Genomic DNA, 25,399 nt, shown 5'->3' with positions numbered 1-25,399 from the left:
GGGTTCGAGCGTGGGGACCGACGGCTGGTGACCGCGCCTGCCTCCCCGGGGGGGTTCGAGCGTGGGGACCGACGGCTGGTGACCGCGCCTGCCTCCCCGGGGGGGTTCGAGCGTGGGGACCGACGGCTGGTCGCCGCGCCCTGCCTCCCCGGCTAGCCTCGCTGCCCTCCGGCTCCCTTACGTTCCTCGCTCTCATTTCCTTCACTCAGAGCACCGGTTTGGGGGCAAAGGGATTAGTCTCCTTAGATAATCGAACGTTCCCTCCGGCTTTACAAATAAATCAGTGATTAGACTAAATGCTTATTTTCTGATTTAAGCTATTCACTGAAAAATAAGCTACTTTCAGCTTATTTCTCCAATGCCCATTTGAAAATCATTCCCCACAACTTAGAAATTCTTTTAGGCATAGAAATGACTGTGCTCAGTGGGCCAGTGAGAACCCTGGTTTTTCTAACAATTTGCTGAGCAGACTGTGTTGTTTTTTATTTTATTATTTTTTTTAAGATTTAAAGATTTTATTTATTTATTTATTTATTTATCAGAGAGAGAGAAAGCACAAGGGGGTGGGGACAGCAGGCAGAGAGAGAAGCAGACTCCCCGCTGCGCAGAGACGCCTCCCCCATCAGGACTGGATCCCAGGACCTTGGGGTCATGACCTGAGCCGAAGGCAGACGCTTTACCCACTGACCCCCCAGGCTTTCCATTTTGAAATGTGTACAATTATTTCATCCCCTGATAGCAACAAGCCTGTATTTAGGGGAGAAAGTAAGAGTGCAGGGGGAGGGAGGGACACGAGGACGAGAATAGGATCTGGTGGAGGGAGAGAATGTGACCCTGAACGGCAAGGGAAGCCAGACTGCGGAACGGGGCATGCTGCCGATGCATACACCACGGCACAAGGGCCAGGATTTCCCAGGACTCGGTACACTTAGAGGTTTCTAGTATTCTAGAGCTAATAGGGATCCAGAGACCTTCTAAACTGAACATCCCTCATTTACCAAATAAGGACACTTATTATTACCAAATAAAGACAAAACAGCCTTTGGGCTGTTCAGTTAAACACACTTGGGAAAACCCAGCAATTCCCACCTGTTCTTGGAAATCGTCCGAATTAACACCCCATTATCCCAAGATCTCACTTCTTCTCGGAGTGAGAAGAATCTGGAAAATCTTCCAGGAAAAAGAAAAATGAGCCAGTCTCTGGCTGTATGGAGCAGGTCCTGCACTCAGGATGGTCCCTCCAGGTGTCAGGGGAATCCCAAAGTCCCCATGGAGGTGGTTGTTCTTAAAGCACTTCTAGGATCTCAGGAGTCACTGTGGCATTGAGCAAGGCAGCAAAGTGGGAAGTGAAACCTGGCTCAAGCCTGGCATCTCCGTTTTGCAGTGGGTGTCCTGGCTGCAGAGGCATCACTGACCACAGTGCCTTTGCTTCCCCCACACCCCCAGTTCATGACCCCATCCATCCTTAGACAAAACGGCTTTGAAGCCCATACAGGGTCCCATAATTTGAACCGTTCGTTTCCTTGCTTTGGGAGGTGGCCAGAATAAAGAAGAGAATCCCAGTCCTCACAAAGATGCATCCCCCACAGGAAGGGAACAAGGTGGCCCTGGCTTGTTTCTTGTAAGTCTTCATGTAAGCTCCTCTGGCCTGATCTGCTCAGGTTAGATCAGGAACATAGAGTTTCCAGGTGTCCGAGGTGAGCAACCGATCTCCGAGTGGGCAGGCCCGGTCCATCAAAGCGGAGTCAGCCCGTCTGCTTCCTTGAGGCCAGTTACCCGGCCACCCTCCGCAAAGCTGCGCCGGCGCCCGTGCAGACAATCACGCCTGCTTTCTTGAACTGCTTCCATGCTCCCGGGGTCCCTCCCGCACCCTGCCAGCACGAGACCACCTCTCCCTGCTTGAGCTTGATTCCTGTCCGGTGACCGCCTCGCTCAGCTGCTCTCCAGCCCCCTACCTCTGACCCACTCTCCAATTTCTTTCCCTAACACCAGTTCATCTCTTCCTGAAAACCCACCAAGGCCTGCAGGATACATTTCCAGCTCCTTGGTGAGGCCACAAGGCCCCTTATTAACTGTTTACCCTCCTGCCCCACAGGAATGCCGTGGGCTGTGGCAGACCTTCCCCTCTCCACCGTGGAGCTCCTCTTAGCCTGTGAGACCTGCTGGGTGTGAGCAGCTCCAGGGGTTGTCTCCGTCCAGTGCTCCTCTCTGGGGCGAGAGCTCAGCCCAGGGGCCCTTTTAGGGGGTGCACCTGCTTCCTCTCCACTGGATCTTGAACCTGGAGGGAAGATTCTAGGACTCGCAGGTTGGGAGCCCAGTGATTACTGAAGGAACCAAATGTTTGACTCATAGATTGGGCATTCTAGAGTTTCAGGAACGGGACTAGTCACCTGCTGGATGAGAAGGGCTGTGAGCACAGCACAAAGAGGCCTGGAAGGGAAGAACAGGGTCTCTGAGGCTGCGAGCCCCCTTGGGCCACGCAGGGAAAGAACACCAGGGAGAGAGGAAGACGTGTTGAGGAGCACAGTTCGCAGGAGACGTCGGTCCTCAGGGACCACGCAGAGACCTAACAGGTGGTTTTGGGCAGGGGCTCGCAGACTCTCATACAGATATTTTGTTTGGGGGACAGCGTGGCAGAACAGAGGCCCCCTGATTCTCTCAGCTCCCGGTCTTCTACTTGCTGACAAACAGGTCAGACGCCTCCTGAATGCGTGAGGACGTGAAGAACGGGAGGCAAACTCTGGTTTTGACGTGATTGTAAGCAAAGCCCCCCCATGTCCCCGTCACCGTGAAGCCAGCATTTGGTGGGGGGATAGAATACGCAGACGCCCCGCAATGCAAGGAAGGAAGTGAGACCAGAGACAGGAAGCGCCGTCGAGGTTGGCCAGTGGCCTCGGGATGCGTCTGTGCGGAGGCCCCAGAGGACGGGTGGGAAGGGGATGAGAGGGGGGAAAAGAGCAAGCCCTGTGAGTGTTCGCAGCGGGAAGGTCCAGAAAGGGGTCAGCAGGTGCACCGCTCCAAGGGGTTCCCGAGAAGGCCTGTGGGGTCGGGCATAAGGAGCGGGAGGCAAGACGAGGCAGCCCAGCCAGGCGATGGGGGTTACAGATTCCTCTCAGGAATTTGGCTTCTCAGGCGGCCAAGGAGCCTTGAAGGTTTTTCATAAAGAAGCGACAGGACTTCAAATTTTAGCAGGAGCGCCCTGGCTGCTGTGTTGCCGAAGCAGGGCTGGGGGCTGGGTGAGGAGGAGACGGCCACAGCCCCTACAGGAGGCCGGAGGGTTGGGGTCGCGTCTGGGCTGGGAAGAGAGCCTTGTTTAGGGGCAGAGGGCACAGACTCTGCTGGCAGAGGGAAGGTGGACAAAGGGGAGTCAGGAGTCCGCGTGACTCCAACACATTTGGTGTCGGGGCAACAGGCAGGTTGAAACGCCCGTTCCCTGAGGTGGGAAAGGCAGCAGGAAGAGCAGGTTTGGGGCGAAGGCGACATCAAGAACCCAGTTACAGCCCAGTTATGTTTCTGATGCCTTCTAGGCACCCAGGTGGAGGTGTGATTCAGACTGGGGTCCAGACTTTCGGGGAGAGGCCCAAGCCACATACATTAGTGACAGCTAGGACTTAACCAGGAGGCTGAGTGAGAGCTCGGGGTGGTGGTGGTGGGTGGGCAGGTGGCGAGAGACGGTGAGTGGCTGGGGGTCAGTCCTGTCACGCAACGGGAAGAAGCTGGGGAGCTCCCAGGTTCAACACGTGGGACCCCAGGGAATGAGCCAGAAAGGTGGGAGGCTGGTTCTGGGTGTGAGAGCCGGAGGGCTCACAGAAGGACGTGTTTCTGGGAAGGACACATGAGCCCTGCCCAGTGTGGCTGGCTCTCGCAGCAAGACGAGGACACAGATTCTCCCATGTCTGGCACAGCAGCCCTGGGGCACAGGTGGCCCTGGGTGAGAGGGCGGTTTAGCTGAGCAGCTGCAGCAGAACTCTTAGGACAGTCTTACTGGGGTTGGCTCTGGAGCTAGTGGGAGGAGAGAGACCCTTGGCTGTGAAGAGGAGAGAGACTGGGTTGGGGAGGGACAAGACCGGCTTACGGATGGTTTTCTCCCAGGAAGACCCAGGGCCAGTGTGTGTTGGGGAACCACCTGCAGAGGACTTAGGATGACTTAGGGGACACGGAGGAGGATGGTGAGGGCATTTCCTCTACTAGCAAGAGGGACTGGGGTCCAGCGTTGGAGTGGAACGGAGGCCTTCTACGGAGCAGGAGCCCCTGGAAGAAGGCTGTGTGGCGGGCAGCTTCTTAAAACCTTCTCTGTCGCGCTGGGCGGAAGCTGCCTCTGAAGGGCCATGAGCTCTGGCACCGTACTTTGGGGCGCCTGCTGTTCCCCACCCCCAGCTTGCAGGTTTCAGGGTAGCCAAAGGGTTCAGGTTCACTTCAGCCACATGTGTGTCCTGAGTCTTATGTGAAGCCCCTGCGGGGTGCAGGGCACCTCAGAACTCAGTCCTTCGCATTCCGGGGTGCAGTGCCCAGCGAAGGGGGGCACGGCGTCCCCCCCACCCCCGGTCGGCATAGGCCTAGCCCTCAAGTGGCTCTTCGACACAGCGCCTGGGGGGCGTGAGCCCACGGATTCCCGGGAGCAGCCCACCCCCCCCCCCCCCCCCCGCACACCCCCCCCCCACCCGGGCGCGGCGCGCCCCTCGGGGCTCGGAGAGGCGGGTGAGCCGGTTTGAATCGCCAGCGGTGCGCAGAGGAAGGCGACACCGTCGGCCCCAGCCGCTGCCCTGAGCCACGTGGCCCTTCCTTCCACCCCCCTCCCGTGTTGCTATGGGTCTGGGTGGCAGACAGGCCCTGGCCGGTTCCCCAGCCCCGCTCTCCGCCTCTCGCCGCGCGGGGGCTGCGCACGGCTCCGCTCTCGTGTTTCCCTCCTTGCGTTCCGCGGGGGAAAAGACCCCTGGGCTTGGAGGGGCGGAAGAGGGCAGGCGCCTGGTCTTTTTAGGGCGGTCGCAGGAGGGATTCCCCCGCCCCCTCCCCAAGGCCAGGCTGCTTGTCCCCGCATGGGAGGAGCGCCCCCCACCCCTCGCAGGCGTGACATCCTCGCGGAGTGGTGGTCCCCGCGCGCGGGCGTCCATCCATTCACTGCGACTCCGAGCCCAGCGCGGCCCCGAGGCTCGGACGGAATCTATGAATGGGGAGAGGCAAGCGAAGCGACGCCCGCTTCCACTCCCCGCTTCCCCGCCCCCTCCTCCGCCTCCCTCCAGCCCGAGCAACCAGATACTAAGTGACAAGGGGCCGGGGCGGGGGACACTGCGGGGGCGTGCGGGAGGGGACGAGTCTGGCTGGAGACAGCACTATTTATACACTCCGGGGCTCCAGGACAAAGAGGGCAGAGCGGAGTCCCCCGCCCCCCAAGCCCAGAGCCTCCCCGGCCCCTCCCCGGCGGCTTTGATTTCATTACCGCCCCCTCCCCGGGGCGGGCTGGCAGGTGCGGGGGTGGGAGCCGTCTCCGCGGGAGCCGCGGAGCCAGAGGTCCGGCTGCTGACGTCGGAGCGCCCGCTCCTGTCAATGAACGGCAGCGGCAGCCTGGGGACTCGTCTGGCAACGAGGCTACAGACGTCATCGCCTCCTGTTGGGCGCGGGGGGTGTCCGAGCCGCAGCTCCGGCTTAAAGGAAAACTCTCCAAGTTCCAGGCAGCCAGGGAGAGTCGTTGCTGAGAGCACATGCACCCCCAAATGCCCAGTGTGCGCGGCACACGGGCCGGCACACGCGCGCGCACACACGCGCACACGCGCGCACACGCGCGTGCACACTCGCACTCCTGTTCTCCATGGATGTGCGGGTCCAAACTTGCGGGCGCGAGGAGGATGAGCTGAGATGGACCGGTCTTCACTGGCGCCTGGAGCGCTCGACGCGGCTTCCCTGGAGACCCCCAGGGGGAGAAAGGGAGGGAAAGAAGACTGGCCCCTCGGGTCAGAGTTGTGTCCCCTTGTCCGAGAAGATCAGCGCGAATGCCAGGGGCCGAGGCTTTGGAACATGCCTGCCGAGCGGAGCGGAAGCGAGCGTTCTTGGAGAGTCCCGAACTTGGGCCACCGGCCTCGCCGGGCAACTTGCTTTGCGCAGTTCTCAATGGAGCCCTGGACCCACCGTGTTCCTGGCCGGTTGGCTTCTTTCTTCCTCTTTCGCCTCTCTTTTTTAAACGTACGAACTTGACATGAAGCCGAGAGCAGATCCATGCTTCAGCACACTTTGGCGGGTAAGTTGATACTTGCTTTTACCTATTATTTAACCCTTGAGAGTCCAGAAAAACTTAATTCCAATCTTTTCCCCAACTTTCCCTCATCATTTCCATCCTTCCCTTCTGGCATTAAGAAGGTGTGTGTGTGTGTGTGTGTGTGTGTGTGTGTGTGTGTGTGTGTGTGGTTTACGGACACGACTGCTTTGGAGGAGGGCTGCCTAGCGGGATTGGGGAAGAATAAACCTGACTCTGTAAGGCTCAAAGGGCTGCACAGGAGGGAGGAAGACTGCGGCCAACCCCAGCGCGGAGCGCCTGCCTCGGTGCTGCTGCCTCCAGTTTGCCGCTCCAAGTTGCCGGCGGAGGCTGCCCTCCAGCTGCAAACCGCATCCGCGAGGGGGCTGGCCCGGCAGGTGCTTGGTGAAGAGGCCGAGAGAAGCCGCCAGTGCCCCCAGCCCGTCCTTGCTCCGAGTTCTGGATGGGGGCAAGATCCCCCTCCTCCTCTTCCCATCCCTCACCTCTGCTGCCACTCTTCTCTGCCCCCCACCCCCACCTCTGCCAACTCCTTTCGCAAAAGCCTCCATGATGTCATGGGGAGGAGGGCTCCGAGTGTCCAGCACCTGAAGGCATCACTGGACTGCATTCTGCAGCATTTTATTTTCTTCCTTCCACCCAGTTTTCCTTGCAATCCATTGAAAACATCCTCCACCAAACATCACAAGCAGTGCTCCCCAGAACCCCACTCCTGCATGAACAGACAGGGCCAGGGGTCCCGATCCGGAGCATCCCACCTCACCCCCTCCCAAACGAGGAAGAAATCAGCAGAGGGGCCCAAGGAGCCTCTCGCCCGCGGGTTCTGAGCTCTCCTCCCCTCTCAGCTTACCCTTCCCGCGGGGAGAAGAAGAGAAGGAGGAAGGAGCAGCGCGCTAGCCGGCGCAGACAGCCCCTAGACGTAGGGCAGCTCTGGGGAGCAGGGTGCGGGATCTGGGCGCCTGTCCCAGCCTCCTGCCTCTCCTGCCTCTCCTGCCTCTCCGGAGGGCCTGCCCTCCGTCTCCCTCCCTGGGCTCTGCTCCCCACCCCTTCCGTTCCCGCTCATTCCCTTCCACCTAACCCCACCTTCACTCTCCTCTCCGAGGGGGGAGGGCCGGGGGTGGGGAAAGAAACCCCCAAAGCCCCAGCCCCGGGCCGAGAGATGTCGAAGAAACGCAAAGCCCTCGAGGGTGGAGGAGGTGGAGAGTCTCCGAGCCCAGAGGAGGAGCCCACTGCCTGGTCTGGGGGCCACGGCCGCCAGGAGCAAGGTAGGGGGAGGGGGAGGAGGAGAGGGAAAAGGAGCGGCCGGGAAGCCTTTTGGAGTTGGGATCCTCTGCAGGAATGCTCCAGCCGGTCGACCTCGCAGCTCCCCTTGTCCAGGCAACTTGAGCAGACTTCCCCCCACCCCCCCAAATGGCATTTTAGTGCTGTCTTCGGGAAACTGGGGGTAGGGGGAACGAGCTGATCCAGCCGGTGCTGGAGACCCCAATCTGGGAGAACTTGAAGCTGTGTGGGGAGAAGGGGAAGGTGGGGTGGGGTGGGACACGGGCCAGGAAGAAGCCGGGAGGTGTGGAGTGGGGGCTGCTGACCGTTTCCTGGTCCTCTGCCTGCCTTGTTGTCCTGTGCACTGGTGTGACAGACTGGCCTAGGGGAGTATGGGCAGCATTGCTGTCTGTGTGCCGGACACCTGTGTCTAGAGGGGGGGATGCCAGCTCTGACCCCCTAGTGCCTGTGGTCGGTGAGGGACGCCAGGGAGGCTGCTGCCTTCTCCCTCGCTTCTCCAATCCAGGGATGCTAAGGGTTGCGTCATGTTGAATCCTCTGCACAGCCAGGCTCTTTGCGTTCTCCTGAAGTTGGAGGGGAGGTTGGAAGCAAATTTGGGGATGTGTTGTGATTCCAAGGAGAGCTGTTGTGATGAGAGCAGTGAGGTGCTCCTTTTCCCAGAATGATACCAAGGAAAAAGTGAAGATGGGAAATTTCCTATGGAAACAAAAGTAATACCTGAGCATCTGATTTCCACATCAAAGAAACCCAAACAGACACCTTTTATTTCATTGAAAGCACTGTGGATTTGGTTAAAGGTAGGCCTGAAGGAACCAGTCAAGCTCTTCCTGGGCTGTCATTAAAAGACAAAGGAAAAATGACCCGGATGCAAATGTTGTGCTGTCGGTTAAGCTGTGGAAGAGGAGGTGGGAGAGCTCATGGGGGAGGGGTGGGGATCTGGATCCAGGCCGGTGGAAGAGTTGTTCTGAGCGATTGCTGGCCTTTCCAGAACCCAGCCTTGGGAGCTCGGTTGGTGACGGTGCAGGTCTGAGCAGAGCATCAGGAGACACGGGCGTGCGTCTCCAAAATGGAGTCATGGCTCTTCTGCCTTGACGTCATAAGAAACCCAGAGTCACCAAGTCCTTCCTGCACATGAGACATGAATCTTTGTGTCCACTGGGAACCTTTTGCATGGCTCGTGTGCACGTCAAAGCAAAGGTTAGGTGTTGGCTCTCCTTGGACAGTGCATTTTGGATTTGATAGAGATGGATGAGAGCAATGCTGTCCGCTTACCCAGAAATCGGTTGTATTTCAATGACTGCCCGTACTTTGACTTTATGTGCTCAGGTAGGATCCTAGAACAAAAGTCAGTTCATTTCTTAAATTAATTTCCCTGGGAAAATGGCATTTGGCAAGAAATTCAAATAGTGCAAGGGGCTTTATCTGGTTGGTATTTTTCCATCTCTGGGAAGAACGGTTTGGTATCACCATGGGTATGGGACACCACTTGTCTGCTCTATCGCCAGCGCTTGGTTTTGACCTGAGGGTCACTCTCCAAGATGCGGACCGTGTTCTTCTGCTCAAGCAACTGGTGAAGTCTTTGGGAACTGACCTCATTATCGTGGTTAATAACAACAAGGGGCCGCGTTAAGGCCCTTTAATAATTAATGAATACATGACTTCCGGTTATAAAAGAAAAAAGAATTGTATTTTAACAGACCTATCTCCTCTTTTTTTGTGGGAATGCTTGATATTAGAACTTAAAAAGAGATGCTCTGGAGGTCCTGTACTAATAGTAGCAACTAATTTGCACATTCCCCCATGCAGCAGGGCCTGGCCCAGGATATTGTGCAAGTCAGAATAGGTGGCGGAGAGTCCCTCTATCTATATTATTCAGAAATGCTAATAATTTTGAAATGGCTTGTTGTACACATTGGTCTAGTTCTAGAGCTTGCAAATATCTAATGATTTCACTGTATCCTTTGTATCTGGCAAATAAAAATGCCGCTTGGTGATCGCCTGTAAGGATGTAACTGTAGAAACCGTTAAGACTGTAAACCCTTAACCACTGTATGACGACGAATGCGTTTCTTTGGGAAATGGTAGCCGGGGCACACGCCCACGGGGGCGGCAGAACGTCTCTGTGCATGTGGTCGGGTGAATGGTGGCGCACACGGCGACCCGGGGAGAAGGAGAGGCCCGGTGCGACCTGGTGTGTGAGAGCCCGGTGGCTCCGTTCACGCAGCCCCACACGTGACCCAGGACCTGGGTCTCCTGCACCTCCCCACGTCGGCGCTGTTCTTGGCTTCCCTTTGGGTCCCTCGGCCGGACTTGGCGGTATGTGCGCTGAAGAACGGGTGAGGTGTTCACGTCAGTCTTGCTGGTCTTGACTGTCAGAGGGGGATTCTTTTAAGTTCCAGCGACTTGGAAGGCCAATGTGTTTATTCATTTTAACCATTGAAAGTATATTATCATGTGTATTAAATTAAGGCAATTGGAAATTAAATTTCAGCGGTAGTCATTGATTATAAGACCATCTGTCCGCAGGTTGGCTTGATCCAAAGTTTTAAGTAGCTGATCAGCGTACAGGTTACCTGGAGGGAGTATGGTGGGAGCTCGGAGCCTCGGAACAAAGACCCGTCGCGCCTCTTCATGTCCTCACCCTCCTCCAGTGAGTGCCGGGTGCGCGCAGGCCCGGTCATGGCTGGTGGGCGGTCGCTGCACGTGGGTATCTCCTGGCTGCGGTGTCCGAACGGCGGCCGCCCCCTTTGTCGTCTCTGTTCAGGAGATGCCGTATGGGGGTCACGGTAAGGCCACACCTGGGTCGCTGTGAACACACGTGGGTGGTTTTGGTTTTCTCCCCGGCTGTGATGGTCCCGTCGTATTTCATTTAGCTGAGTAAAGATGAAGAGCAAGTGTGCTGTCCTGGCTTTGGCTGAACATTTCTTCGGACACCCATTGAAATTATCTGACACGTGTGCATGCTTGTGTGTGTGTGTGTGTGTGTGTGTGTGTGTGTGTGTAAAGTCACGGCCGGCATATCGCCCCTCCTGGGTCTCAGCTGAGGCCAACACGTGTTCAGATTATACCTAGGAAAGATCGTCGCATAAAATGTTCAACTTCTAAAGATTCTGTCTTTACCACTAAGAGGGGGTTGGTTGCCAGTGACAATGCCGGCCCCAGTTTCTCTTTCGCTCTGCTTCTCCTTTTCTTTGTTGTTTTGAACTTGGACACAAGAGCATGTCCCAGGGCTCAGTGAGCTGTGAAGATGGTGGCTGTGTTGAAGGCTGCGTGGGGAGAGTCTCTGAGGAAAACACTGAGGAATTTTATGGAAGAATCTTATTTCCCGGGAAAATATTCCGATGTTTTCTACTGTCTTCACTTTCTCTTCATTTTAGTCCCTTTTGTGGAATTATTATTGACTTGGATGCTGGTTTGACCACAAGACATGTCTTTAGCACCGTGCACTGAAATATGGGGAAAAGCCCAGTTCCCGCACAGCCTCACTCTGGTGCGAAACCTGCTCTCCTGGCTTGTCCATCTTCCCGCCCATTCCCTGGTTCTTGTGTGTTGTTTCACTCTTATTTCTTTTGGGACGACTTTTGAATGAAGATGATGTCTGTTGTTCATTATGACATTCCATACATTTAATGAGTGTTTTAAAAATAAGTAGTTTCTATTTTTGAGGGAATTGGCTAAGATCCCATCTAATGCCGTGTTCCAGATTCCTGCCTCGACTGAATGCCCTGAAGGGGAGCCTCCCTTTAGAGGGTTGCTGGGGCAAGTCTGGGTAGGAGCTACGACCTACTCACGGTTCACATTCCCCAGACATCCTGAGCTGCGGGGACACTGGCTGTGGGTCACCATTCCTTCCTCCCATGAGTGAGTGCCCGAAGCAAGCATGTGGTTTCCTACAGCTGTGTATCTCTTTGACATCACAGTGGCTTCTGGGTTTTGTGACTTCCCTGTGTTATTAATTGGTTTGGAGAACATTCTATGCCTCTAAAACTCATTTCAGGTAAATATCTAGATTGTTAACTGACTTACATCTCCCTGACACTCTGGACACCAGTCAGAATGATTTTTTCCGAACAGATTAATTTTTTAAAATAATTGACTACATTGTTTTGTTATTATGAAAAAAATCTTTTAAGGATGATTTATAATCATTAACATAAAAGAGTAGGCATGACCTCTGGAGGAAGACCTGGTGTTGAAGAACATTCTTACAGAAGTTTGAGGCAAAGAGCTACAGCTCAGGTGTTTTTGTCATTCTGTTGGCTTCTCTGGCTCCCACCAGAAGGGCCGTTGCTGTGTGGGGCACCGGAGATGCTGAAGGAGAGAGGGGAGTTTGGGGAAAGAAACGCACGAGGATGGAGACCAGGAGTCCGAGAGTTCTCACAGTCGGACCAGAAAGGAACTTACACGTGAATGAAAAACAAAAGGCGCCCTGTTGTGTGTCTCCTAGTTGGCCCATAACTTTAGAAGGGCGAACCTCTAGGACTCGGTTGTGTTGGTGTGAAGAAGTGGACAGATTGCACTGGCCCGCAGACCCTGTGGTAACTCACCGGGGCTGGGCGTGTGTCTGCGACGTTGGAGGTGCCACAGCCCACCCGTCAGCAGCACTCACTGTGTTCGCAGTTCACTGTGGCTTCATTACGAGTCTCGAGTATACGGGGAAGAGTGATTTGTTGTAACACATGAGGAAAATCCAGGATCCACTAATATGTTAATGCAATCTGTCCCGCTCCCCGCTTGCTATGAAGCTCTTTTCTTGCGTTTCCTCCGGACTTCGTTATTCAGTCGGTGTCTGATTGTCAGGTTTCTGAAGTCGCTGTTATTTAATTGTCTGAAATGCAGTGCAGAAAAATTTCAAAGAGGAACTGAAGTGTTGCCAATGACAGGATTTCATGAAGTCCCTGAGAGTGATGCTGGGAACAGGGCCACTCCTGTGCGAAGCCGCTGGAAATGAGTGAGACTCTCGGCGGAAGATGATGCAGTGTCCCCGCTGCCACAGATTCTGTGCCGTCGATTCTATGGAGACCGTCCTTGGGTAAGCGCTGCAGCTTCTAAGTGCTGGCCACACGGGGTCCTTGGGAACAGGCATGGCCTTGGGGTCACTGTGGGGATGTCTCACTCATAGGATAAAACGCTATCTGGGATTTTTTTTTAATTTTGCTGACTGTTGTTTTATGGTCTGCCTACCCCTAGGAGATATTTTTGATAAAGGCAGAAACGTCTCCTTTCTCCCTCCCTCTCTTCCTTCCTTTTTTTTTTTTTTTTTTTTTTTTTTGTTTTACCATGTACTTCTGGAAGTTAGAAGTTAGAGTAAAACCTGGCAATGTTAAGTCCTCTGTAAATATTTGCTGAGTGAATGTGTGAGTGACTGACTGCACTCCCCTTTTAATGGAAGTTTCCTGTAGACGTAGGATGCACAGACGGTTTTACAGAAAAGGGCTGAGGCAGACTTTAAGGGGAGCCCCTAGATGGACTCCGTGCCCCCGGCTGTCCCTGCTTTGGTACGTCTGTGTGGTGAGCCCCTCTCAGGGACAAGTAGTGAAATCCAAAGAGAAGGAAGTACAGTGGAAGGGTTTTTCAGGAAGGTTCTGGAGCAGCGCATGGACTTGAGGGACAGTCACAGGAAGCGTGGTGGGACCCACAGCCTTGGACTTAACTCGTTCTCCTGCCTCATCTATTCCCCCAGATAACAAGGCCCACACCAGGCCAGACCTTATAGCCCAGAGCAGCGACACCTGCCGGCCCAGCCGAAATATCCCAAAGACAGAATTTTTCATTCTTGCAGAACGCAGTGGGGCATGGTCTCTTATTTATAAGAGCGCATCAAGATATTACCCCCCCAACTGAGACAGACATCCCCACTCCCCCCCGTCTCCCATCAGGAAATCACCAGCACTCCTTTTATTCTTTAGTAAATTAAGGCCAAACGCTCTGCTTTGGCATGAAGGTCTGCCACCCTGGGGTCCCGGGGGAGACCCGGGAGCTAATAGAAGCGCCAGTGCTGTGTCAGCTGAATATTGCGACATATAGGTAAGCCTTGATATCCGGGTTCACTCTTCCTTCCTTCCAGGTTCCCCGCTTTCAGCCACATGGACAAGGGCTTTCTGTGAGGGTTTATGGAGCTTCCTCTTCCGAGAGCTCCTTTCTCCATTTGGTGTCTCGTTATGGAAACCATAAACATCCGGGGAGTCCCGGCTGCGTCTCTGCCTCCTCCGTGAAGCCGGGGCCACCTCCACCAGGGAGACTCGGGTCTGGGGGCTCTGAGTGGTGTCCTCGGCTTGCACGGGTTCAGTGTGCGTGGGGACCCGTTCAGTGGCTCCTGGACCCTTCTTTCCCCCATCGGCCTGAAGGAGTCTAGAGACAAGGGGCGTGTTACAGACACACCGTGTAGTCAATAGGCCACTGAGTTATCACTGGTCCAGAGTGTATGCGGGGGGCAGGGGAGCGCGGACAACGTGGAGAAACAGAGCCTCACGTGTGTGTGTTGATGAGAAGCTCCGTCTTGGTGACCAGGGACGGTCTCTGCCTCGTGTGGGAATCAATTAAAACATTACCAGCAACTTTGATGGGGTGATTTAAGAATAATTTTATAATTAATAGACTGAATCACAGGGTGCTTTGGAGGAGATAGAAAATGTAAGGCTAAGAGTTGTTTTGCTTCAACAACGTCTTTACAAGGTGGAGAATCGGTAAGCAAAAATGCTTCAGTTTGCCGGAGAACTCTGTCTTGTCGAAGAAGGACATTGACGCGACGTCCAAGAGGTTATGAGTTGTGATGAAGAATAGCCACCTTGCACGCAAGACCGCGTCGCTGCGTTTACAAGCCGTGCCAAGTCATTCCACACGTATTTGGATATTCTGGGGGAAGCTCCGTCCCCACCCGGCCGGCTGTCGCTGGGTCAGGGACTCTGCCGCTCTGTCCCACCTTCCCGTGCGCCACACGACCCTTTGGATGCCAGGAACTTGGCTGTTTCTTCAGAACGTTGCGTGCGTCTTTCCTTTTTTGTACAGAGAGTAAGCTTCGTTAATGTAGTACATTCCTGAGTCAACCTTCACTAAGTGCAGTAAACCTGCTTTTTATCTTTCGCTCATAAAACATGTGCAAAAGAGCTGTAGCATTTTGGAATGGTCTCAGCAGTGTTTCTCAGATGGTGGGTAGTAACCTATTTGTGAGTCATGACATCTATTTTTAGTGAGTCCCAACCAGATTTCTAAAAACTGAATGGAATGGGGGAGAAGCCGAGGAGAGGATGGAGGTGGGGGAGCCCGTGGGGGGATGGGGGGGGGGGGGGGGGGGGGGGGGGGGGGGGGGGGGGGGGGGGGAGGAGAGGGGAGGCAGGAGGGTCAGAGCAACTGGCAGACTGGGAAGCTGTTCTTTAGTGACATGTGTGTATCTTTGGTCTCTTGTAAAATTCATTTCCTACTGTGAGTTGAAAAGGTAGCAGAGGCGGGGTCTGGACGGTGTCTGACAGCTGTCTTGGTGACAGTGGTCCTGTGATGCCAGAATTATTGTGGCCTCTTGGTGAAAAATGATACATTAAAGCAAATCTCTTTGGATCAAGGAGTGTCTCCCTCGGGCTCTGTGCTCAGGAATGCGTCACCACGGGGGACCCTGCAAGGCCTCCCGTGGCTGGTGTGGCTGGTGTGTCGGGTCCCAGCTCTGACAGGGCAGCCCTGCTCCCAGCCCCTTCCAGGCCAGCCCCTGGGTTGTGCCTCTGAACCTTGGCTCCCCAGCCAGATTGCAGAACGTCTCAAGAGAACGATCAAGTCTTCGTTCCCGTTTTCCCGCAGGAAGGAGCTCAGAGTGGGTTGTCCACAGGCGACTTGACTGTGCGCTCCTGGCTGAGGCCGGACCACCCCTGCGCCGTGGATCGCGCAGGGCGAGGCGGGACGAGAGGCAGCAGGAGGACGGGTGGGAAGGAAGGTCCACGCTTGGGGCGCCCCGGGCAGGGCAGCTGCTGGCTGCGGGGAGCTGGCAGGACTCGGCGGGAGCCCCTCTCCCTCCTGGCACACAGTCAGGCCTCGGGGCACGGAGAGTCCTTGTTTCCCGCGGCGCCGTCAGTGAGAGGAACGGCGTGGGCCCGGCCGGCCACCGCAGAGTGGAGGGCGCGCTCTGCTCTGCTTTCAGAGATCACTTCTGTGTGCTTCAGAGTTTCCACGTCTCCGTCTCCATCTGTATGTGCTTGGTTGGTATTTGCTTCTTTCTTTCTCTCTCTCTCTCTCTCTTTCTTTCTTTCTAAGCCAGATTCTTTAAGGTCTCCACTGACACGGAGCATAGCTTTTCAGCCCCTCAGAGCCCAGGAGGCTGGACTTAGCCCCCTGCCCCCATCCGTGCCTCGACCGGCGCACTGACGGGCACCGCTGGCTATGGTACACTTGACCACGTTTCACGTTAAGTGCAGTCTTCACCTCTCCCCTTCCACTGTGAAATCGCACCGGTCCAGATCGGATAGGGGAAGACGTACAATAATGAAATGAATCAAGAAATAATGTTGGGGCTGCCTGCAGGCCGACATGTGGAAATGATGCCGAATCATCTTTGGAAATGTTTGGGACAGTCCTGGCGTTCAGAACGCAGGTCCGATGATTTCAACTTCCCAGTTCTCTTCTTAAAACTAGAGGCAGTCAAAATTACTATTGTTTTACGCCCTCGCCACTCACCTTGGTTCGTAACTGATGAGTCGCTGTTACCAGTCTGGTCTGAGTATGGCCGGAGGGAGAGAGAGAAGCGGAAATAAGGAGTTTCCCCTCACACAGTCTCATGTCCGCTGTGCGCAAAGCAGCCCCCCTCGACGGCTAGTAGGCGAGAGCGCGCGTTTCCAGCCCCGAAGGAATTTACAGTCTTTGCAGGAGATAAGAACGCATTACACGAGCCATTAAGCAAGTGGCTTCATGGAAACCATCCAAAGGGTCGTAGAGGCTTCTGGAAGGGAGTGAGCCATTTCTCGTGGGCTGGGCTGAGCTGAATCATCCTGACGTGTCCGTGAGGCAGCGAGGAGCCTTCCTCCGTCCTCGTGCGCGAGCCTTCAGGTTTAACGCCGGGGTCCATGCCTCAGCCTTTCCCCTTCGTTGAGAAGAGATTTCCTTAGGGCAGCTTTCACTGCACTCGGTAAGGCCCACGGAACACTCTTGTTCGGATCCTGTTTCCTTCGGTGGGCTCTGCAGCTGCAATTTTTAAAATTTATTCTTGAATAAAAAGAAAATGTGATTTGTAAATATTGAACAGACACAATAGGTGTATGTTTTCTTTTAAGGAGTAGTTCTCACTCCTCTTCACTATAGATCCTGCCCGTTTCCTCTAACTTTATTCTTAAGAAAGCTTATACCTTTTTTTTAAAAAATTGCTCTTGTAAGTGGAATTATTTTGCCTATTAATTTTTTTAGACTAGTTTCTTGTCTATGGTGAACACTATGGATATTTGTATTTTTATAAACTGCTTTTTAAATCTTGACATGATCTCAGACTTCTAGAAAAGTAGCAAGTACAGTGGAGCGGCCTTGTTTTCTTCAGGAGCCGTGACCCCAAGTACGTACTTCAGTGTGCACTTCCCACAAACAGGACAGGCTCCTCCGTGAATGCTACACAAGCGTCCAAATCAGACTGCTCATGGGTCCGTTGCTACCATCGAGCCCCCACACCCCACCGTGCTTTGCCGGGAGTTCTGGCAGCATCCTTAGCAACAAAGCATCGGGTCCGGAGCCACCTGTGACCCCTGTCCTCGGCGTCCTTCGGTCCGAAGCAGCTCGTCAGTCTCTGAAAGACTTGTACCATCTTGGCTGTTTTTAGAGATTATGACCAAGTTGTTCTGTAGAAGCTCTCTTGGTACGAAGTTGTTCTGATGTGTCCTCATGGTTAGACCCAGGCTCTGGCCCCTTGGAAGGAACCTCGTAGACGTGGGGCTGTGTTTTCCTTAATGAATTTCAACAGATGGGCCTATTACCGACCGTGTCCACCTTGACCGCTCAGTCATTCGATTAGGGTGTGTCTTCCAATTTCTCCATTGTGAAGTTTCACTTTGCCTCCTTCTGAGCAGTAAGGTACTTGGATCCATTCCTTTCCTCTGCAAAATTCCCATTATTCGCTTGTTCATTTCTATGAACCTGGACTCTGGCTGGCCTCGTCTTCACAGGTTGTGACACATAACAGCCCCTGTGTATTTCGAAGCTCAGATCGTCCCAGATTGGGTGAGTGCGAGCTCCTTCGAGGTAGCTTTTGCATCTTTGGACAAATATCTCAGTCTGGATGCCTTTCTCTGTGTCTCCTTATGTAGAAAGGCCGAGACACACCATGAACGCATTCACATCTGTGATTTTTTGTGTATTTATCTATTCAAAACCAGGAGGTCATACCAACACTACTGTTCGAACCCACTGTTCCAGGGTTCATTCTAGATGTTTCCTTTCTCACTCTCTTCTCTGATCATGAGAAACCTGGCTGGCTGTGCGTACCTTTGCCACCTGAGGAACCTTCTCCCCTCATTGCCTCCACGACTCCCTTGTGGGGACCCTCTCCTCGCACATCCGGGTGTGACCCAAAGATCTGGTCTTGGCTGCCCTTGGCCTTGGCTGAGTTCCTGTCTGGTCCCGTACAAGGGCCCAAGGACAGAAAGGGAAGGGGAAGAAGAGACATCGAGGGGCAGAGGACGTCCGCGTGCTGACTTCTGAGGTCATTCAAACTTGCTCTTCCGATGATTTCTTCAAGCGCCTCCGGAATCAGTTACCAATAGTGGTGATTTGACCTTCCCTCTCCAAACGTGGTACCTCTTACCTTCATCAGCACCTTTGCCCGATGCACCAGAATGCCATGAAACAGTACCAATGATGGAGATGTTGCGGCGTTACTTTCTCTAAGCGCTGACCTTTGGGAAGAGACACGAGACCTCACCAGCTTGATTGTTCCTCAGTAAAAGCCTGGCCCTGTCGTGCACCTCTCCCCAGCCATGGGCGGGATTGCCACCCACTGTGAGACTCCCCTCATGGTCTGGGAGGTCCCCGGCCTTGCCTCAGGGCTTTTGGGAACAATAGCATCAGGAGTGGACGTTGGATATAGAATTTGTGTCAGATGACTTTCTACCTCTTATAGATAGATTCATGTGATTTTTTACTTTTGATCTGTTAATTGCTTGGAAACCTTTTAACGCTCCTCGTTCACCAGGAAGCTCCCGACTAAGTACAACTGAGATTTTCCCCGCCTCTCGTCAGGCCGAGTGGCTCAGGGAGTCCCACGAACCGACTGTACTCGCTTCCCAGCGCTCCGTCTCCGTCCTGCTCTCCCTGTCGGCTCCTCACCACGGTGAACCCCTTAGCGGGGCACGTCCGGTTCTGCTCCTATCTTCGATGGATTTTCTAGAGATGCCGTTGGTTTCGACACGGCCGCTGTGACAGAGGGTTATTCTGACAGACCCGACCGACTCAGCTGGGCATGTTCAGAAGACGTTCTGCGCTCCAGCGGCGTGAGCGGCTCCATCCCTCACAGCCTGATGGGTCTGATCTGGCTGTTTTGTAAAGTACGAGGATGCATTTGTTTTAATTAAACCTGATTTTCAGGCCTGTACACTCTGGATGTACCCCCACGACTTTCACGCCTTATGGTGAGTCATCATTGCCGTGCGTGTTTCTCTGATGCCTTCTTCCCGGCAGCTCCCGGCTACTCCCGGCTACTCCCAGCTGCTCCCGCTACTCCTGGCTACTCCCGGCTACTCCCGGCTACGGCTGCTCTCCCCTCTGCGTTGTTGCTACGGGATTAGGGACTAGGGATTAGGGATTGTCACAGATCAGCCCACTTGGTGTCAGCCTTTTCGTGCCACTTTCCTATGGGTTTTGGATGATTCCTATTCTCTGGGCCCACGTGGTCTTCTCCTCTGGGATTTCTCTGTCGCAGGCTCCAGCCTCTAACTGTCCGCACCAGGATTCCCGTATGTGTGCTAAGTATTCACGGACGTCTCGTGTGTTTGGGGAAGGTTAGCCGAGTATAATTTGGGGGAAGGCTATTGTGAAACCTAGCAGGAGACAGAGTTTGTGGGGAAAACAGGCCCCCACCTACTTACACATTTAATGAAACATGGGAATCACCTCACCTGTGCACAAATGCGTGAAAGCTGGTTAGATACTAGGAGAGTAACACCTGAGTGACCGCTGGGCTGTCTCCCAGCCAAAGCTAGAGCCCGGGACCAGTAATTAAAATAGAGGCATCTATTATCTGGGGAAACACCCCTGACATCTCTTTCTTCTGCCCGTCATCTCTCTGCCATGCCACAGGAAGTCCGACCCTAGAGGAAGGTTAGGGCCCAGCCCAGGAAGGTCTCCCATCTCCATTTTGATAGACTTGCGGGATCTGCCTCCAGAGCTCTATTCAGCGCCACGCTCCCATGTTCAAGCCCGTGTTTCTGCACCTGCATTTCTACCCTGAACTCGTGAACGCACAGTTTATCTTGTGTCTGCTCACATCAGCTTCTCCTGCTTAGCCCTGCCAGCACACGCCCGCACCATTCACCAGATTGCTCACCGGGTCCCCAACCCAGAAACCTTGGGTCATTCATGACTATTGTATAAATTCTACCTCCTGAGCCTCTCCGTCTTCAAGGCAATTACACTTCCCCGCTGCTGTTGTCCCAATCCTGTCTCTCATCATTTCTCCGTTGGAAGACTCGGGTCCCAGCTTGGGTTCTCATGCTTCGCTTATGCTCCTTGGACTGTCGGACCGAGTGTTCTAACATAAAACACGCCCCTGTTAAGCCCTTGTCGAACCCTGCGGTGGCTGGTGTCCAGGGTCAAGTCTGGCAGAAAGGTCCTTCATTTGCCTGTCCTTGCCCCCCTGCCCGCCACATGCCCACCACGTTTCTCACTCACCGGGTTTCAGACCTCTGGACTCTGGCACTGGCTCTCGGTTCCATCCGTCTCTCCATCTGCCTGCGTTACCAGCGCACTCGCACATTCTTCTCATTATAGCATGAGTTGAAATAAATCCTTAAGAAATATTTTAGCCGTATTTCACTTACACGTCCACCTGGTGATTGTTTGTATCCATGGCTGTTGCCCTTCTCATTTGGGCAGGGCTTGGTCATGCGGACCGCGTTCCCTTGTGCCCAGCACAGTGGCTGGCACACAGTACGTGTGCTGGCGTCTTTGGTGCTGAGAGAGAGAGGGGTCACAGCTAGTCTTGTGGCAAATTCTAGCATTACTTAAGTGGAGTTGGCTTGATATTTAAAAAAAATTATGAGTATTTCAGATATACGATGCCCAGGTTTTCTCCCTATGTTTTAAAAGCACCTGGTAGCGGCGCCTGGATGGTTCAGCATGAAGATCGCGCAACTCTTGATCTCAGGGTCATGACTTTGACCCTCACATTGGAAGTAGAGATTACATAATAAAATAAAATATTTTTTTAAAAGATTTTATTTATTTATTTGACAGTCAGAGATCACAAGTAGGCAGAGAGGCAGGCAGAGAGAGAGGAGGAAGCAGGCTCCCCGCTGAGCAGAGAGCCCAATGCGGGGCTCGATCCCAGGACCCTGAGATCATGACCTGAGCTGAAGGCAGAGGCTTTAACGCACTGAGCCACCCAGGCACCCCAATAAAATAAAATCTTAAAAAATAATAAAAGCATGTGGTAAAACTGGTGATGAGAGAAAACAGAAAGAAAAAAAAAAGATTTAAAGAGAAATTAGGGGGGAGCCTGGGTGGCTCAGTGGGTTAAAGCCTCTGCCTTCGGCTCAGGTCATGATCTCAGGGTCCTGGGATCGAGTCCCGCATCGGGCTCTCTGCTCAGCGGGGAGCCTGCTTCCTCCTCTCTCTCTCTCTGCCCGCCTCTCTGCCTATTTGTGTTCTCTGTCAAATTAAAAAAAAAAATCTTTAAAGAGAAATTAGGGTCCATGAGAATAAAAAAAGGCTGTTGAACCTCCTGGACCTTTCTTTTATCACCTGTAAAATGAGAAGTGGGCAATCATTTGCTGCCTGAGACCCCTTCCAGATCAGAAGGATGCCGTCTCTAGGTTGCCCCTGGTTGGCTTAGGCAGGGCAAGGGAACAGGAATTATCTGAGTAGATGCAGACAATTCATTCCCTGTTGCTGCAGGTTTGATAACAAGGAAGTTAGTTCAGTTGTAGAGGGAACATTTATAGATGAGATGAGTAATTTCCTGGCACTAACAGAGAAAATAGTGAGGCCGGTAGTTAAGTCTTTGCACCTGTGCATCTCAAACGAAGAGGTCACTGTCTTTGCTTGCTTGAGTCTCACCTGCCAGGAGACCAGCCCCTCTCTGTGGCTGACACATCTTGGCTGTGTCGCTCCTGCTCTTCCTTCCTTCCAACCTTGACCACCCGCTGTGACCCAGGGACTGTGAATCCAGAGTTACAGGCACAGCACCGGCCCTGAGAGTCTAGCCAGGCGAGGTGCCCCAGGGGGCTTGCCGAGAGAGAGAGAGAGAGAGAGAGAGAGAGAGAGAGAGAGCGCCCGAGCCCCCCAGGTGGTCCAGGAAGTGAGGCCTGGAGTTCCCAGGCTTAAAAGCTGGGGAAGGGGCTCTGGGAGCTCACCTGGCAGCCGCAGGTGCGTCCCTGTGTCAGAGTGCGGCTCTGGGTCGCCTGCTTTGGCCCTCTTCTTTCTTGCTAAGATATTTGCCTCCATTTATGCTGGATGCTTTCAGTGAAGCCTTTGCCACAGTCCTCTGGGGTGTCCTACATCCTCCCACTTATTAGAGGAAATTATGACCCGAAGATGTCGCATAGCCCGTGTGAAGTCTCACAGCTTGTGGGATAGAGCTAGGATCTGGACCTGGAATTGTTCTGCTCATGCTGGTTGTTTTTTTGTTTGTTTTGTTTTGTTTTTAACACCCACTCATCCCCTATGAACGGGAAGAGAATCCACACTAGGCCCGCACTGATGTCCGACCAGAGGCTGGGAAGTGCGGTCCCCGTGGAGGTTACCCGGGAGCAAGGCAGCCTCGTTTTCGAGCCTGACACTGGGAGCGGCCCTGGGTCGGTGTGAGAAACACGGTTGCTCCTTCCTTGTGCGAGAGCACGTGCGTGGGTGTGCCTGTGAGCAAGGGTGTGAGACAGACAGTAGGGGCCGGGGTGAAGAAACCAACACAACTCTCGATTAATTTTGAAAACCTGCACTTCACAGGCCGGAAAGGTTAGCTGCATTTTCTTACCAGCACTGGTAACTCACCTTACGTCTGCGATCAGGTCATTAGAACAGGGGTTCCAACCCAGGGATGTGCGTGTCTGTGGGTGTGTGTGCTTTACGCACATGCCTGTTTGGTGTTTTAGCTGATGACTCATCAGAGTCAACGTCCAGAACACAGCAGTGAACATAACTGCCCAGACCGTGGGGCACTGTGGACAGCGAGTTTGCCGGCCACCGGTGTCTCCGTTGAGGGCACAAAGGTTTGACCTAAAGCGGGCGGATCCTTTCCACCCAGGGGCTGTGGCCGTGAGCTTGGTTCTCATTGCCTGGGCCCCTCACTGGTCTTTGCATCAGAGAGACGTTGACGGACACAGCCGATCTTTGCTGGACCAGCGCAGGGTGGGTTAGGAGACCCCCGCAGCCCCTGCAGAGCTGAAATTCTGATGAGCGTCATCCTGACACTTTGCAGAATGTATGGAAACAGGCACAGCTGACCTTCTGCGTCAGGCCATAGAGACCAGGAAAGCACCACATCCACCCTCAGGGCCCAGTGGAAAACGTGTTCCTCCAGGGATGTCCATGTGCGCACCCGCCCGTGGTGTGGGGAGGCAAAGCTGCGGATGCAGCGGGGGAGGGGAAGGAGTCGCTGGTGGCTGAGCTAACTGGTCAGCAGCGCAGCCCCCCCCCCCCCCCCCCAGCCCCTGGTTGGTTTTCCTTGTGAAGGGTTTCCTGGCAGAGGGGGTGCCCTCCGGGGGACAGGCCCAGGAGCCCATGAACCTGGGGTCAGAATTCGGGCACACTACCACTAGCTTCCAAACCTCAGGCCTCTTACTTTCTGGGCCTCCTCATCTGCCCGTGCTGTTGTGGGAGGGACACCGAGCGTGGAGGTCGGAGGCCATACGGTGGGAGCAGCAGTCGTGCTGAAAACGCGACCAGGGTGGGGGTGTCCAGGCGAGCAGGCATGAGTGCTGGCGGTCCCTTCACTGTCCATGGACCAGCTTTTCACCACGTGTGATGCCCAGAGAGAGGGGATGCACGTGGAGGCCCCCAGGACCTGGGGGATTTCTGGGGTTTCTGGAATTCTGGAAGGGAGACCTCCCGGCCAGCTCCCTGGCTTCCCTCTGAAGACAGCATGTCTTCCTTGAGGACCCGGGTTCTGTGGCTGCACCACCTGTGGCTCCGGCAGAGCCCGACCCCGAGGCTCACCGTCCAGACCAGGGAACCTCTGCAGCGCCTGGGGACACCCTGAGGGCTCTGGGGGCTCGGGTGACAGACTATCTTCCAGTCTTTTCCAAGCAGACACGGGGAGTGGAGGTTGATGGTGCGACCTTGGTCATGTCTGTGGGTCGAGGTCTAATCCGGTGGGTGCCATCTCCGCCCCAATCACCCGTTACAATACTGTGGACCTCCCCAGGTTTGCACGGCCTGGTAAGGGAGGCACAGCATTCTCGTGTGACTACTCGAGGCGGCCCTCGCCCCCGTGTCTAGTAGGACGGACCCCATTTTGCAAAGACGAAAGAGGAACAGCTTGGGCAGAGTCATCGTCTGCTCTGGTCCCGAGGACCAGAAGCCCGGTCATAGTCCCCTGCATGGACTCGGATCCTTTGGGGGCTGGAACGCAGTGGCGCAAGCATCTTCGCGATCGCTAGTTACTGAGTCCTGGACTATGGGGTGCTCAGTGACTGCATCCGAACGGTCCCCTGACACCCTCGCTGGCAGGCCCCCGAGGAGGGGATCATGGTCCCAGGACTGGCGCTGGCTCTGCCCTGCTCACTGGCAACGCCATTCCTCCTTCCTCCTCCTGCCCAGCCGGCACACAGCAGACCAAGGGCGCTGCTGGGGTAGACCATGTGCAAGCTCTTGGGGCACTTGCCAGGGTCTAGCCCTCGGCCTGCCCAGCCGTCTTCACCCTGAGCAACACCCTTCCTTCTCTTGGGGCGTCACCCGTGAACTCCCGCCATATCTGCCATTATCACCGGTGTCTCCCCCCGGTCTCCTTCTCCCTGTCTTGTGGGGTCCCCCCCAAGCACACACTGCCCCCACCTTTCCAGGGACCCCCAGGTCTCTGCTTGTTCCTTTCCTCCCCATCTGCATTTTCTCCCAGTCTCCTCCCTCCCCCACTTTCCTAGATAACTTGGCTGACTTGTTGCTTTGTTTTACACACCTTCACCGGGTTTCTGCTATTGTCCACCCTCTCTGTTCATGACAACGAGCTGCTGCTTGTCCCCAGTGCTCGGACGTTGAATGAGGACTGTCCAGGTGTGGGCTCAACACTCTATCCCGTCTGGAAGTCAGCAGACTTCTTCATTCGAGGGCTTCTGCTTTCCCTCAGCCCTAACAACGAGTTGCTGTTTGTTGTGATGTTTTGTCTTCCCCTTTCCCCTTTGTCTCTTTCCCGCCACTGGAACTCCCTCCGCAGGGGCTGGTGATCCTGTCTCTTTCTCCCGTGACCCCCCCACCTCTCCTGGAGTCCTTCCCTCTCTTGGACTGTCCTCCCCCTCACTGTGGTAGCCCTTCCTCTTGCTGCCCCAGTCTTCCCCTCTCCCAGGGGTCCTCGTCTCATAGGGGCTCCTCCCTCTTTCTGTGGTGACCCTTCCCTTCACTCTGGAGATCCCCCCCTCCCTCCAGCAGTCCTCCCGCTCCCTCCAGCAGTTCTCCCCCTCCCTCCAGCAGTCCTCCCCCTCCCTCCATCAGTCCTCCCCTCCCTCCAGCAGTCCTCCCGCTCCCTCCAGCAGTCCTCCCCTCCCTCCAGCA

At 54.6% G+C, this 25,399-nt stretch overlaps 1 protein-coding gene across 2 annotated transcripts in view; it reads left to right on the top strand.

Moving 5' to 3' along the window:
* The first annotated feature begins 5,494 nt into the window (after positions 1-5,494).
* PDE10A (phosphodiesterase 10A) overlaps positions 5,495-25,399 on the top strand; it is a 565,247-nt gene continuing 545,342 nt past the window's right edge. Inside the window, exon 1 of one of the 2 annotated variants that reach the window (XM_059401406.1) lies at positions 5,495-6,232. In XM_059401406.1, coding sequence (XP_059257389.1) covers positions 6,211-6,232 — 22 coding nt within the window. In that variant the 5' untranslated portion in view covers positions 5,495-6,210. The other variant, XM_059401405.1, reaches the window with a different exon arrangement.

This window comes from Mustela nigripes, chromosome 5 (genome assembly GCF_022355385.1).
Source record: "Mustela nigripes isolate SB6536 chromosome 5, MUSNIG.SB6536, whole genome shotgun sequence".
Classification (NCBI taxonomy): domain Eukaryota; kingdom Metazoa; phylum Chordata; class Mammalia; order Carnivora; family Mustelidae; genus Mustela; species Mustela nigripes.
Note: the sequence above shows the minus strand (reverse complement) of the source record. Positions and strands in the feature narration are given on the sequence as shown.